The 16,350-nt window shown below is 44.3% G+C and overlaps 1 protein-coding gene across 6 annotated transcripts in view; it reads left to right on the forward strand.

Annotated features, from left to right (window-relative positions):
* GARNL3 (GTPase activating Rap/RanGAP domain like 3) overlaps positions 1–16,350 on the forward strand; it is a 157,378-nt gene that overhangs the window by 108,858 nt on the left and 32,170 nt on the right. For all 6 annotated transcript variants that reach the window (XM_020874724.2, XM_070453072.1, XM_020874723.2 and 3 more), the window contains 7 exons: positions 449–524; positions 1,161–1,259; positions 2,317–2,420; positions 9,838–9,946; positions 12,148–12,193; positions 13,186–13,292; positions 14,314–14,429. In XM_020874724.2, the coding sequence (XP_020730383.2) occupies positions 449–524; positions 1,161–1,259; positions 2,317–2,420; positions 9,838–9,946; positions 12,148–12,193; positions 13,186–13,292; positions 14,314–14,429 (657 nt within the window). The remainder of the gene's footprint in view (positions 1–448; positions 525–1,160; positions 1,260–2,316; positions 2,421–9,837; positions 9,947–12,147; positions 12,194–13,185; positions 13,293–14,313; positions 14,430–16,350) is intronic.

Genomic DNA, 16,350 nt, shown 5'->3' on the forward strand with positions numbered 1-16,350 from the left:
ATTTCTAAAAGAATCCGTGAGTTTTTAGCCTCAGATTGTTGAGTTAAACTTTGAATCGCTCTGAGCTCTCTGCTAGCTGGGTTCCAGACTGCCACTGCTGGGCTGATCAGAGCATGGTGCCAGTCCTGTGAGCTCCTGGGGTCTGTTTACTTTGACCACTGTTTTGCTGCAGAATGGATCTGCCATCCTGCAGGCTCCACTGGTAATGAAATTTCCAGTGAACTCACAGAAGAACACAGGGTTTCCTCCGTAAGCTATAAAAATCTATAAAAATCAACAAATAATTGTTGTTAATATGGGTCAAAATTGAGGTGGAGGGGAGGAAGTAATCTAGCAAGTAGCCATTGAGGTCACTGTAGGGTCCCTAAATAATGACCAACACATCTCATAACTGTGTCTGCTTTGATGAGAAAATTAAATCTAGCACCTTTTGTTGTCTCACTGTAAGGGCTCTGTGAATTTCAAGTTTGGGGTTCTTTTTGCCAAAGATGGCCAGCTCACAGATGATGACATGTTCAGCAACGGTGAGTGTCTCCCCCTTTTTCTAAAAGAAACCCTGCCCCTCCTCATTGCAATTTAGATTCCAAGTCATCTTACCTGCTGAATCTTTAATGCAAAGAAATAACCAATAGTTTTTATGACGTTGAAGGGTAAATTTTCAGGGTAAATTTGGTAGGACACATGTTTGCCCAGTTTTGTTCATTTGACAAATATTCATTGGTCACTGAATCGGTGCCAGACACTGGCATGGGGGATTCAGTGTAACTGGAAAATTACATGGGGATTTGTTATCTCAGGAGCAACAGGGAAATTTTTCTCTGGGATTTTTATGCTTAAGAGAATTAGAAAATGGCCCTCTTTTCCTGTTATTTAGCACTTTTCATATTCAACACCTGTTCCTTATTAATAGGAGTAGTAATGATGTTTTCCTTCTGCATTACTAGATCCTTGTGACTCCAGCCTGGCAGCACTCAGGTTGCTTATACTGACTCTGTAGTTTTTCCTTTCCTCAGATTCTGGGACGTGTGGGCCTCCTGCATAGTCTCCAGAAGAGGGAATGTCCGTGGAGCCTAGTTAATCTTCAAAGGATTTCAGTACATAGCTAGAAACTAGGACCTTGTGGACACTGCACTTTGTTCACGCTTCACCTCTTCTTACAGAAATCGGAAGCGATGCTTTTCAAAAATTTTTAAATCTGCTGGGTGACACCATCACTCTCAAGGGCTGGACAGGCTACCGTGGTGGTCTGGACACCAAAAGTAAGCTTGCCTCCTCCTCCATTCTGCTATGTTTTGTAGAAGTTTTGTTTGCCAGCCTCATCTGAATTTGAATTTATACCCAGGGTGGAGTATGCTGTCTTATAACTGTATAGCATTTCTGGGGTTTTTTCTTGTGCTTGTACTTCTGTCATTTTATCTGCTCTTCACAGCCAATCCTGGAGGTAAGCCAGGCAGGTGACATGAGGCTCACTGGCCTAAATTTGATAAACTTAAAATAGGGTACCCTGAGCCTCTGGGGGCCTTATCTCTACACCAGCCCACGCTGAAGTCACTTCACAGATTCTGAATAAGGGAAGGTCAGGCGGTTTGTGAGAGCTTAACTGAGAGTACCTTAGCTGGTGGATGTTGGGATATAGTATTACGCCCCAGTGGTCAGGCCCAGCTTCCCACCCCCGTGACCCCTCTGACAAGCTCTGTGTGCCCATGGTCACTCGTGGAATCCATCAGCCTCATTTCCCTTTCCGGGGATAATCTGATAGACACCCCTAGGAGTTAGACACTACTTTTATCTCTATTTGCAAGTTTTAAGAAACTGAGGCTCAGAGAAAGGTGAGGTAATGTGTCAGAAGGAACATAACTAATGAGAACTCAAATCTGAGTCTGCCCAACTCCAAACTCCATGCTATTAGTCGCTATACAATGCTGTCAGGGATATAGCTCCTTTTGTTTTATGGACATGATAATTACTTGTATGTCATCTTGTGTTCATTTTGGCCAGGACACCAGCAGTAACTAGAAGGCAAGGAGTTGTAACATGCTGTCCCTTGGGGCTCAGACTTCTGATAATCTCCTCTGCTCTAAGCAAGGCATGAATGAGACAGCAAGAGAACTTAGAGGGGGGAAGAAGAGGCCCCCACGTGGGTAGTAGCCTTGCCTCAGCTGGAGAGGGATCCATACTGTTGCCTCCACTCAGGTGGATGATCATAGGATCTTTGGAATGGGCTAACTGCTGTATTCCTCTAGCCTGCAAATAAAGACTGTTTCCTTACGGCCTCAGGATTCCCTGTGCCCACTAAATGCATATTGTATTTTACAGATGACACCACAGGGATTCATTCTGTTTATACCATCTATCAAGGGCATGAGATCATGTTTCATGTTTCCACCATGTTGCCATATTCCAAAGAGAACAAACAGCAGGTATGTGTGAACACACAAAACATCCAACGGTGACCCCAGTGTGGAGAACGCATTGCTGCCTTCATAGAATCAAAGACTGTGGATGTTCATATACGAGCTGAATTTCAGGACCAGTTTGGAGATGTTGTTTCCAGTCTGTTTGCTTGCAGTTTCACCAAGGCTTAGGAAGAACTACCCTCACTGGTGCTGGCCCCTTCAGGAGATAAAGGCTCAGACAGTCATGCACCTGTGTGTCTGTGTGACCATGTGTGTGTGTGCCTGTGTGTGAGTGTGGTTTTCTAGACCCCGACAGACTATTTTGCATATACGCATCCTGTGACTTCTCTCCATGTGCCTGTGTCTTGTCAGAATGGTTGCAAGCATTTTTTCAGGTTAATACAGGCGGTTAACACTGACCATTTCCTCAATGGCCTGTGTCCTGTTGCAAAAAAAAAACTACCTAAGAACACTCTACCCACTGCAGAGATTAGCCATTTCCAAGAGAAAACTTGCCCATTTGATGAAATCTAGATATAACAAAGATACATGCTGCTGGTTTTTTAAGGATTTGGGGGGTTCCATTTACCTTTGTATTAGATTCTTATCCCTTTTGTACACATTGAAGGCATCTGTGTAAGTAAATGTCACAAACATGAATAGACAGTTGTTCAGCAAAGACTTGCAAGATATATGAACCTAGAGACAGGATGTGAGGGCTAAAAGGGCTTTTTTCCAAACACTTATAATTCTTATTTCAGTAAGATTCCAGTAGGAGAAAGACAGAAAGCAGACCGCTGGGCTAAAAAGTGATGTTGTGATCATGAGACATAGCGATGCTTCAGGGACATGCAGCTGATGGGCTAAGGAAGAGCTAGTTCTGTTTGATGGTTTGGGGCCTGGAATAAGGAGCTGGAGGATTGTCTTACAGGCAGTGGAGACCCTCTGGAGAGTTTAAACTTGCTGATTTTAGAAGGCTAACTGGTAAGGGACAGGCATAAGCAGGAAGTGCCTTGGCCCAGTAAGCTTACTTAAGTGCTTCTTCCCTTGTGTGGCTGGGGTGACCTATATTATCACTACCAGGCTTCACTTCTTAGGAGCTGAAGCTCTTAGGATCCTGGGTTCTCATGGAGAAGAGAGACCAAGCTGACCCTCCCACTCACCATGAATTATGTTGACCTCTTACATCTCAACAATGATAGGGAAAAAATTCCACTGAAATATTTCATAACCCTTCTCCTCCCCCAACCTTGACCTTTTCAGCCCCGTACATTCACCAAAATTGCCTGTGTCCTGTGACAAATGATGGCATTAGTCGGAGACAGGAGGAATGAATGTGACAGTTCAACCTTTGCCCAACTCCAGACTTTAACCTTATCTTTTTGAAGGGGCTGTTAGCATATTAAGACAAAACAGGCTCACCAGGAGCACTGAAATGTTCCCAGATGAACTCCGGTGTTCTCAACAGCTTGGCTGGATCTGTGGGTAGTACTTGCCCAGCACCAGTAGATGTGAAGAAACTCACAACTATGAAACTTGTCTCTGTTACCAGAAAGATAAAGCAGGGGGAAGAGAGCCAAAGAATCGCAGAATGACAGTGAGCCTTCTCGGTGCAGAGAGGGGCCAGTGACCGCAAGCCTCTCTGTACCTGCCATGGTCTCTCTGGGGCCTAAGGTGACGGTCAAGAAATCTTGGTGGCTCATAAGATCTTGGTGGCTCTTTGATCTCCTAACATCTAAAACACTAGTGGAACAGTCTGAGTCACATCCCAAATCTGATGTAAAGAAACAAACTTTCACAAAGATTTTGTAGATTTTGGTTTTACAATAACTCCTTCATCTCTCTCCTCTATCACTGAAATAAACCACAGTGGGGGCAAGGAAGGGGGTGTTGATATTTGCCTTTCTGGGGCTTGTCTTCTCCCTAACATCTGTGATGTACTCGCCCCTAAGATCCATTCTCCCAGCGCTCCAGAACCCAAGGCAGCTTTCAGTTCAGTTCAGTCGCTCAGTCGTGTCCAACTCTTTGCAACCGCATGAATCACAGCACGCCAGACCTCCCTGTCCATCACCAACTCCCGGAGTTTATTCAAACTCATGCCCATCGAGTCGGTGATACCATCCAGCCATCTCATCCTCTGTCGTCCCCTTCTCCTCCTGCCCCCAATCCCTCCCAGCATCAGGGTCTTTTCCAGTGAGTCAACTCTTTGCATGAGGTGGCCAAAGTACTGGAGTTTCAGCTTCAGCATCAGTCCTTCCAATGAACACCCAGGACTGATCTCCTTCAGGATGGACTGGTTGGATCTCCTTGCAGTCCAAGGGACTCCCAAGAGTCTTCTCCAACACCACAGTTCAAAAGCATCAGTTATTCGGCGCTCAGCCTTCTTCACAGTCCAACTCTCACATCCATACATGACCACTGGAAAAACCATAGCCTTGACTAGACGGACCTTTGTTGGCAAAGTAACATCTCTGCTTTTTAATATGCTATCTAGGTTGGTCATAACTTTCTTTCCAAGGAGTAAGCGTCTTTTAATGTCATGGCTGCAGTCACCATCTGCAGTGATTATTGCCAAATTCAGACTTAAACTGAAGAGAGTAGGGATAACCACTAGACCATTCAGGTATGACCTAAATCAAATCCCTTTTGAATATACAGTGGAAGTGAGAAATAGATTTAAGGGACTAGATCTGATAGAGAGCCTGATGAACTATGGACGAAGGCAGCTTTCAGGACCAGATAAAAGCACAGGCTCTGTGTCAGCCCTGGGCCCAGCCCGTTCTGCCTCATGGTGGCTCTGAGATCCTGGACTCATTGTGTGTGATGACAGCCCCAGGGCTCAGTTCTCAGCTCCTTTCTCTGCTCTTTCTACACTCATACACCCATTCATGTCCCATCGCCTCTAATGGCTCTGAATAGATTTTATCTGCCACAGACTCCCAAACTCACATCCCCAGCCAGCCTAGGGGGAACTCCAGACCAAATATGCAGCCTTCTTGACGCCTCCCCTGGGCTGTGTCTCATACCCTGTCTGTCCAAAGCTGAATTCCCTCCTCTTTCAGTGTCTGGGGCAAAATGGCCTTAGAATCATTCTTGATTCCTGTCTCTCCTTCTCATCCCATATTCAGTTTCTCAGGAAATCCTGTGGGCTCGACCTTCAGGTGACACCTGAGCTTTTGTCACACTTCAGTTACCATGCTGAATAAATTCCTCTCCAGCCTCCCTGGTGCCCTGACCGAGTGTTTCTCAATCCACTGGCCAGAGCAATCCTTAAAAATGCGTGTCAGCCTCTTTCCAAACGCTTAGTGGCTTCCGCTTCACTCAGAGTCAAACCCAGGTCCTTTGAGTGGCTGAAGGCCCCGAGTGACCTCCGTTCCTCTCTGGTCCCCTCACCCACTGCTCTCCTGGTTTCCTCCCTTCCAGTCACGTTGTCTTCCTTTCCTGTCCCGAGTCACCAGACACCGCTCCACATCACGGCTTTAAGTTACCCTTCCTTCTGCCTAGAACTCTCTGCTACCTGGTATCCTCTGGCTGACTCACTCACCACCCTCAGACCTACCCAAATGCCCGCTGTTAAAATGACCCCATGACTGAATTAAAGCCACAGCCCACCCAACCCCAGCGCCCCGGGCCCCTGCGTGGCCCCCGTTCCTCCATGGCACACATTGTCACCTAACATTACACGTATTATTTAGAATACTGGTTTATGTTTACTGTGTAATTTCTGTGCCCACTGCTAGAGTGTACGCCCCATGAAGGCAGGAATTTCATCTGCTTTGTTCCTTGTATAGAGCAGAAGCTAAATAATTACTTTTAAAAATATATATAAAAACTTTATTGAGACGTATTTCATATACCGTTCACTTAACCCACTTAAATATGTTCACATGATTATTCAACTATCACCACAGTCAATTTTAGAATATTTCATTACCCCGAAGAGAAATCTCTCAGGGCCTTGCCATCACTCCCCACTCCCCGCTGCCTAGCCTCTGGTAACTAGCAACCTGCTTTCTCTTTCGATTTGCCTATTCTGGACACTTTGTATAAATGGAATCACATCATATGTGGTCTTTTGTTACTAGCTTCTTGCACTTGTCATGTTTTCAAGGTTTGTCCATGTTGTAGCCTGTATCTGTATTTCATCCCTTTTTATTGCAGAATAATTTCCTATTTTATAGATACATTTTGTTTATCCATTCATCAGTTGATGAATCAGCAATTACTTATTGTCATTTTTTCATAACATTTACAATTTTAACCACTTTTGAATTTACAGTTCAGTGGCATTAATTCCATTAAGTGCATTGTTGTGCGGTCATCACCACGGTCCATCTCCAGAACTTTATCATCTTCCCATAATGAAAGCCTGTACCCATTAATCAGTAAATCCACATTTCTTCCTCCCCCAGCCCTTGGCCCCCACCGCAATCCTCTCTGTCTTGATGAATTTCATCATTCTAGGAATCTTATGTAAGTGGAATCATACATTTTTCCTTTCTGTCTGGCTTATTTCACTATCACAGTGTCCTCAGGTTCATCCATATTGTACCATGTGTCAGAATTTCCTTCTTTTTTAAGGCTGAGTAGTATTACACATTTTTATACCACATTTTCTTTATCCATTGGTAGATGCTTGAGTCATTTCCACCTTTCAGCTGTTATCAATACAGCTGCTAAGAGCATTAGTGTACAAATCTTTGTTTGAGTATCTGCTTTCAATTTTGGGAGTATATACCCAAAAGTGAAATTACTGGATTATATGGTAGTTCTGTGTTGTTTAATTTTTTAAATATTTTCCCAGTAGTGGCTCTGTTTTACATTCCTACCAGCAATACATGAGCTCCAATTTCTCCACACTTGTAACAACACTTGTTATTTGAGTTGTTTTAAAATAGCTATTCTGATGGGTGTGAGGTAGTATCTCATTGTGCTTTTGATTTGCATTTCTCTAATTATTAGTGATATTGAGCATCTTTTGTGTTTATTATCCATCTGTATATTTTCTATAAAGCATTGTGAATTCAAGTCCTGTGCTTATATTTTAATCACATTATTTGGGTTTTTTTGTTGTTGTGTTGTAGGAGTTCTTTATATATGATTGAATATATGACTTGTATATATTTCTCCCATTCTTTGGAGTGCCTTTTTATTTTGTTGATAGTATCCTTTATTGTAAACAGAAGTTTTAAATTTTAATGTAATTAAAAATATGTATTTTTCTTTCATTGGCTATGCCTTTAGTGTCATATCTAATAAGTAATTGCCAAAAATCTTTTTGCATTGAATTGAACTGAAATTATCAGAGCATCTCTAAGCCTTAGTTTTTTCATTTGCAAAATAAGAGTATTATCTTATATGAGTCAGATAGAGATCCTGTTCTCAGGAGCTTACAATGTAGAATAGGGGACACACAAGGGATCCACAGAGAAAAGTGAATCATTCTCTTTGGCCAGTTATGCAAAGGTCTTGGACAGGGCTTGGCAAACTATGGCCCATGGACCAGATCCAGCAGACTGCTTGGTTTGTTAAATAAAGTATTATTGGAAAACAATCTTGCCCATTGATTTATGAATTGTCTACAGCTGCTTTTGTGCCACGACAGCAGAGCTGCATGGTTGTAAACAGTGTGATCTGCATACCCCAAAATACTTACTGTCTGGACCTTAGTTGTTGTGCAGTTGCTCAGTTCAGTTCAGTTCAGTCGCTCAGTTGTGTCTGACTCTTCGCGACCCCATGGACTGTAGCACGCCAGGCTTCCCTGTCCATTGCCAACTCCCAGAGTTTACTCAAACTCATGTCCATTGAGTCGGTGATGCCAGCCAACCATCTCATCCTCTGTCATCCCCTTCTCCTCCTGCCTTCAATCTTTCCCAGCATCAGGGTCTTTTCAAATGAGTCAGTTCTTCACATCAGGTGGCCAAAGGATTGGAGCTTCAACATCAGTCCTTTCAGTGAATATTCAGGACTGATTTCCTTTAGGATGGACTGGTTGGATCTCCTTGCAGTCCAAGGGACTCTCAAGAGTCTTCTCCAACACCACAGTTCAAAAGCATCAAGTCGCCCAGTCATGGCTAACTCTTAGCAACCCCATAAACTGCAGCACACCAGGCTTCCCTGTCCTTCACCATATCCTGGAGCTTGCTCAAACTCATGTCCATTGAGTCGGTGATGCCATCCAACCATCTCTTCCTCTGTTACCCCCTTATTTTCCTCCTGTCCTCGATCTTTCCCAACATTAGGGTCTTTTCCAGTGAGTCGACTCTTCGCATCACGTGGCCAAAGTATTGGAGCTTCAGCATCAGTCCTTCCAATGAATATTCAGGGTTGATTTCTTTAAGGATTGACTGGTTTGATCTCCTTGCAGTACAAGGGACTTTCAAGAGTCTGGACCTTCACAGAAAAGATTTACTGACATATACACAATGGAATATTACTCAGCCATAATAAGGAACGCATCTGAGACAGTTCTAATGAGGTGGATGAACCTAGAACCTATTATACAGAGTGAAGTAAGTCAGAAAGAGAAAGATAAATACCGTATTCTAATGCATGGATACGGAATCTAGAAAAATGGTACTGAAGAATTTATTTCCAACGCAGCAGTGGAGAAACAGACATAAAGAATAGACTTATGGACATGGGGAGAGGGGAGAAGAGGGTGAGATGTATGGAAAGAGTAACATGGAAACTTACATTGCCATATGTAAAATAGATAGCCATGGGAATTTGCTCTATGTCTCAGGAAACGCAAACAGGGGCTCTGTATCAACCTAGAGGGGTGGGATGGGGCGGGAGATGGGAGGGAGGTTCAAAAGGGAGGGGATATATATATGCCTATGGCTGATTCATGTTGAGGTTTGACAGAAAACAGCAAAATTCTGTAAAGCAATTATCCTTCAATTAAAAAAAATTAATTAAAAAAAAAAGATTTACTGGCCCTAGCTCTAGAAGATGATTTTGGAAAGGTCAGCTGGGGTCAGATTAGATAGGGCCACTGTTCTCACCAAGTATGTGCTTCAGAACTAGTGAAGGCGTTCATTTATATTTTTAAATGTGCATATTTGAGCCCTTCCCAGGGAATTCTGATGTAATACCTCTGGTCTGGGGGCCTTGAACTCCAGGCTAAGGAGATGAAGCAGGAGTGAGGGGAACCTGATCAAAGCAGTAAAGTGGGAGAGAATGGAGGCAAGGAGACTGTTAGGAGGCGCCTAGGGGAGGGTAGTGAAGATTAAATGCAGGCCTGAGTTGGAAGAGGATGGAGGAGACTGCCAGATGAGCCAGGAGATGGGCTGGAGAAGTTTGGGAGGCAAGGAGTCAAAGATACTGAAGCTCAGGGCTCTGTGAGCATTGGAGTTTGTTTTGCTGCATTAACGCATTAACTCTGGGAACATGCCATGTGTGAGCGGCCTTCTCAGTGATGCTGTTCATTTGCATACAGGTGGAAAGGAAGCGCCACATTGGAAACGACATTGTCACCATAGTGTTCCAGGAAGGGGAGGAACCTTCTCCTGCCTTCAAGCCTTCCATGATCCGCTCCCATTTCACACGTATCCTGGGCCTGTGTGAACCGTCCTGAGGGTTAGCCTTGCTGGACCTGAAATGACCCTCAAGCCTAATGTTATGGTGGACTGGCACATGCTGTTTGTTTTGGTCGCTAGATCCTAGGAGCCACTGTCTCTGTCCACTGCAGTGATGGATGGACTTATTTATTCTCAGAGAATTCTTCATTTCAGAACTGTCTTCCCTTTCCTCAAGTGTCTATGAAATGAGGGGAACTTCCTACCCTCCACTGATAATAAGGGAATTAGAAGAATTATAGGTAGTGAATGCTCTGAGAAATTTGCTTTAGGTATAAAAAACTTGCAAACTGAGATAAAAAGCCAAAATAATGTATCTTTGTTGGTTCTAAGTCCTGGGAATGGCTGCTGCATTACCATCTCTTGACATTTGAGAAGTGATAGAATTAATCCTATTTTTACTTGCTTTCCCTCCGCTTCCTCACATCCCTCTTTAGCTCACATTGCTGAAAGACCTACTGAAGACCTACTGAAGTTCTCAGTAATGTCCAAGCTCATTGCACTCAGACAGGCCTGGGGCATGAGCATGGCCAGCCCAACACATCCCCAACCATGGCCCCATTGTCCTGGGCCACTGGCCATGACAGTGAGACCCAGCTGTCATGCTGCCCATAATAAGTCAAAGGCAAGTAGCAGTACCTACAGGTTTCCCATAATAAGTAAAAGACAACTAACAGGCATTTTTCAGAACGAATTATGGTCTAGTTATTCATGTTCCCTGGAGACCCCAGTAAAGATGCTGGGAGCTAGGACCATTGTGACTCATGGCATCTTCAAATAGATTGCTCTGCATCCTCTAGCTTGTTTGCTTATGTCCTAACATTATAGAATGTAAGTTTTTCTTTAAATCATTTGTTTGGGGGCCTCCCAGGTGGCTCAGGGATAAAGAATCCACCTGCCAATACAGGAGCTGGAGGAGACATGGTTTTGATCCCTGGGTCAGGAAGATCCCTTGGAGGAGGAACTGGCAACCCACTCCAGTATTCTTGCTGAAATAATCCCATGGACAGAGGTGCCTGGCAGGCTACAGTCCATTAGATTGCAGTCAGACATGACAGAAGCAACTGAGCACATTTATTTATTTGGCTGCACTGGGTCTTAGTTGTGGAACTCAAGATCTTTGATCCTTGTTGTGGCATGCAGGATCTACTTCCCTGACCAAGGACTGAACCCAGACCACTTGCATTGCAAGCACAGAGTCTTAGCCACTGGACCACCAGGGAAGTCCCAGTATGTACGTTTTTAAAAGCTGAAAATTGCCATGAGGGCAGGGAAGAAAACAGGTATGCACATACACATTAATAATAAGTGATATTTTGTTCTGGTCACTGGGATCGAGAACTAATATTTCCCCCTTCCTGCAGCGGTTCTTCTTACAGAACAAAAGAAAATTCCAGGAGGGTGAGGGAGGTGACTCAGAGTAACAGAGAGATCATCATTATTTTTAGAATTTCCTTTCATTATGAGTTTTAGATTTGGAACTGGGCTCGTTTGTTTTTCCAAAGGGACAAATCTAAGAGTGGGAGCACTCTGAGGGATTGAAGAGTATGGTATTTCAACCCTAGCTAAGAGAAGCTAGGGCTGGGAGATGCTGGGGGAGGAGGAGGAATGGGAGAAGAGAAAAAAAAGCTGGTGGAGGTGGTACTATTTTAGACTCAACATGCCCAACATGAGCAAAGTAGATTCTGCCTAGAGACTGCCACCAGCTACACTGGTTTGTTTGGGTTTGTTTTGTCTACTAAAAGCCAGACGGAGAGAGAGGGAAAGTATACAGTGGAAACATTTAAACTGCTTTTCCTTTCAGAATGTGTGAGATGAAATATCTGGCTAATTTCATTGGGAATCTTGTATGTATTTCCAGGCAAGGGAAGTGATCTTTTTGCTCTGGTTTTGCTTTGTCGTAGTGTTTTCATAGAGTTATTTATATTGCTTTTCTGACAGATTTGGAGGTGAAGCCCTTTCCCAAAATGATGAGCATGCAGAGGTCAAACCTGTGTCTCCCCTGGCTGTCTCTTTTACAGAAGTCAAGGTTCCATCTCAACCTAAGGGTGACAGGTGCCCTGACCCCAGGAGAGCAGGTCCAAGATGATCCTGTACCTGGGGTTTACCAAACACAAGCTTTTGACTGTGTGCATCGGGTCCTTAGTTGATTTCCTTAACCATCACCACAGATATTTTTGCCTTAGTGAGGTATGATCAGCAAAAGGACAATTACAGGTTGGTAACAACATTATCTTGATGGCTTGTTCTAATTCTCATGTCTACATGTTAATTTGGCATTCATTTTATGAGACTCTTGATTTATTACCTATTTCTTGATTGACTTGAAAGACTGTGTCTTCAGGAAAAGCTTGTTTCATATAGTGTTTTGTTTTGATTTGGGATTTTTTATTTGGCTGCACTGGGTCTTAGTTGCAGCACTCAGGATCTTTAGTTGCAACATGTGGGATCTAGCGCCCTGACCAGGGATTGAACCTGGGACCCCTGCACTGGGAGGGTGGAGTCTTAGCCACTGGATCACCAGGGCAGTCCCCTGTTTCATACAGTGTTGCTCTGTGCAGAAGACCCGAGGGTCGGGGCTAGCTTGGAATGTGATTGTGCTCCACAGAGAGCACAAATGTGATATGTTTGATCTTGCCCAGAGCACCCTCCTTCCCAAGCTATATCCTTGCCTATTTATCCTTTTGTTCTCAAAAATTAATCTGTTAAAAGGTATCATGATGTGGAAAGAGGATGAACTGTGAGGCAAATAGACCTGGCTTGGAATCCCAGCTCTGTTACTTACTAACTTTGAAGCTTTAGGGGAAAAGTGTTTATCTTCTTGGAGCCTCAAGCCTTGTCTGTGGAAGGAAGGTAATGGCTCTACTTTGGCAGGATGCTGAGAATCCGCTGATGCTATGTCTTAAAATACCAAGTATGCTGCCTGTGGTGCAGTAGGTGCAAGTGGTGGTCTTTGCTGTCATTACTGAGGTGGGTGACTTTGCCCGCCGCTTGGTGGGTTGGACCATGAAGGATCCAGGAAGATCTGATCTTTGCCCGAAAGCCGATAGGATTGCTGCATGGTGGCCGAAGTTCTGGAAGCATAGAGAATGCCTTCCTCCTGTGGAAGTATTCCTAACACATCACATATGCAACTGGAGAAATTTAAGATCCAGATGTTGATGATCTTTTAAGAAAAACCAACTAACTCTACAATGTTCTCTACACAGGCTGAAAATATTTTCAGAGGAAAGCGTACCACTCTTTGGCCCACCTTTGCCATCCCCACCGGTGTTTACAGACCACCAGGAATTCAGGGACTTTTTGCTAGTGAAATGTAAGTTTCTATTTTGAAATGTTTTTGTACCTTGTTCTACATCAAAATACATTCCTTCTAATTCTTGCAAGGTGCTGTAAAGAAGATATCATCATTTAAGCATTGACTGCATTCCATGTTCTGTTAATTTTTCGTGAGAAACGTATTTAGTTTTCTGATGGTGTTTTGGAGGTCTCTCCTGGGTTCTCATCTATACCTACCATCCTAGCCACCAAATAACTAATATTTATTCAGTTCAATAGGCCTAGGTCTGTGCTCTTTTATATGTGTTGTATCACATTCTTACAACCCCATAAGGAAATATGGTTATATTCATTTTACATAATAGAAAATTGAGGCCCAAGGATCTAAGTAATTTGCTTAAGAATGCTCAGTTAGCAGCACAGCTGGGATTCAAACCCATAACTGTCTCGACCTCAAGCTTCTAACTCTACTGCACACTTTCTATTCTGTGCTCTAATGTGTAACTGGACATTCCACTTTATTGACTCTCAGTGTCTGTAGTCCACTAAACCACCAGCTTTTTCTTCCAGAAGAAACTTTTATTGGGCTAAGAATTCCAGTACTCTGCTTGGGCAGTGGTGGCGTTATTTTTTCTAACAAAATGCAGCAAATATATATTTAATCCCATCGAATAGCATCCTATGGTTTGACCCATGTGTTGGATGGATGGGTGGATGGGTGGGTAGGTGGATTAATGGATGGATGGATTAGTGGATGGGTGAGTAGATGGGTAGAATGGTGGATGAGGGCAGGTTTGGGTGCATGTTTGGTCTTCAGGTAATTAGTTATACCCTCTGCTCAGGAATCTTGTTATCCAACAGGAAAGGCAAGATAGATATACCTATGGACTATGAGTTTGTACAGAGAAATTTAGCGAGTTTTTAAGGATTCTTCCATGAAAGAAGGGTAATAACAGCATTAGGAAATGGGTGGCATTTACTGTGAGAAGTTTCCTTGAGAAGGACATTCTTCAATAACCTAACATTTGTAATTCCCTTTGTAACTTGATTTATTTTAGTAATTAATGGTGAAAAAGCCACTTTGGAAACCCCAACATTCGCCCAGAAACGTCGGCGAACTCTGGATATGTTGATTCGATCTTTATACCAGGATTTGATGCCAGATTTGCACAAGGTAACCCTGGGTCTGTGGTCTTCTTTCTTTCCCATGGGGTCTGAATTGAGAACACAAGTCCTCGTGATGGTCCTGGTTATGAGTGTAGCGTCTCCTGATCCTTGCTGTCAACACTGGACTGTGGCCGCCAGGGGCTGGGGTTCTCTCGTGGATACCATGGGAAGAGGGGATGTTGAATGTACATATACAGGAGTGTGACTTTCCTAAACAAGCCTGAGGGGGTCGCTATGCAGGCTGGGGCACGAGTGCCAGTCCACAGTCCCTGGGACAGTGGCGGGCTTTGGGGTGGCTGACCTTGGGTGTGCCTCTCAGCGTTACCTGTGCCATGGAACTGATGGGCAGGCAAAGTAGAGATTTGGGAGAGAGACTACGCTGTCTTAAGGTCTGGAGATTTACTGTTGAGCACCATATTCAGGCACTGAAATATGCCTGTGCATTTACTGAAAATCCACATTGCGCCAGACACTTCCTAGGCTGAAGGTGTATCCACATTGATGAGACCCAGCTCCTCCCTTGAGGAGCCCAGCACCTCGAGGGCCCCACACACTTTGGAGGCCTCCGGACTCAGTATAAGATCGCCATGTGTCAGGGTGGCTAACAAGTGTTAATGCAGAATGAAATCATCATTGTTTAGAAGCATTTCTCGCATTTAACAAAGAACACAGAACAAGTAGGGACACTCCCCTAGAATCAGTGCAGCCACAAACTCCAGCAACAGGAGTTGCTACTGAATGTGAACATAAATGTAGTTTCTGGTCTCACCCCGGGGAGATGAAGAACATCAGAACAAACTGGTGCTCATGTGGTCCTTTCCCTTCAAACCAGTGACCATCGCCATCTTATAGGTGCCCTTGATTTCCAGCTGGTCTCTACACCCAGCTACTTACAGGGCTTGGGCCAGACCAAACCCAAGGCCCTAAATAACCAGCCATAATTGGAAATCTGCCCATTTCTTTATTTCCTTAAAGTCAAGGAAGGATGAAGAGAGAGTTATTGTTGTTCAGTTGCTAAGTCATGTCCCACTCTCTGCAACCCCATAGACTGCAGCATGCCATGCTCAAACTCATGTCCATTGAGTCAGTGATGCCATCCAACCATCTCATCCTCTGTTGCCCCCTTCTCCTCCTGCCCTCAATCTTTCCAAGCATCAGGGTCTTATTCAGTGAGTTGGTTTTTCAAATCAGGTGGCCAAAGTATTGGAGCTTCAGCATCAGTCCTTCCAATGAAGAAAGGGTACCAAGAAGAGTATGTGATGTCTTTGCAGGTCTCAGCTGAAGCATCACTGCCTTAACAGTGATGGGGCCTTCCCCAGCCCCCAGCTGAAGCCAAGTGCCCCTGTTAAATGCCTCCAGATGCTTTATTATCTCCCCTTCATAGAAATTATCCATGTGCCAGTCGTGTAGTCAGTTACTTTATCTTCCCCATAGACTCTGCTCCATGAGGACAGAGATTGTGTCCACCACATTGCCCAGATCCCGCAGAGCATAGGTGCCCAGTCACTACATGCTAACTGCAAGCATGCACCCAGTTCTCTGACTGCTGTCTGGAAGAAAACTGACATTTACTGAGTGTGTGCTCAAGCACCTCCCATGCATTTCCTCCCTTAGTCCTTGTAACACACCTCAGAGACAAGTATTAGCCACACAAAGACACTGAGACTCAGAAATTAAGTTCCTTGCCCAAAATTACCCAGAAGGCCACACAGCTGACAAGTCCAGGGGGCCCTGTTTGCATGGAGTTGAGCGTGTCGTGTTCCGAGGCGCCTTCTCTGAGAACGGCATCCTTGGAGCTGTGCAGCGTAGTGGCCGATCACTCTGGGAGGTGGTTCGTGAGTGGAGCGGCTGGTGTGCTTGCTTTCTGAGCCCTGCTCTCAGCCCTTCTGCGGGGCTAGCTCTCCCCCCGTCGGCTCCTTAATCCCTCG

This window comes from Odocoileus virginianus, chromosome 2 (genome assembly GCF_023699985.2).
Source record: "Odocoileus virginianus isolate 20LAN1187 ecotype Illinois chromosome 2, Ovbor_1.2, whole genome shotgun sequence".
Lineage (NCBI taxonomy): Eukaryota > Metazoa > Chordata > Mammalia > Artiodactyla > Cervidae > Odocoileus > Odocoileus virginianus.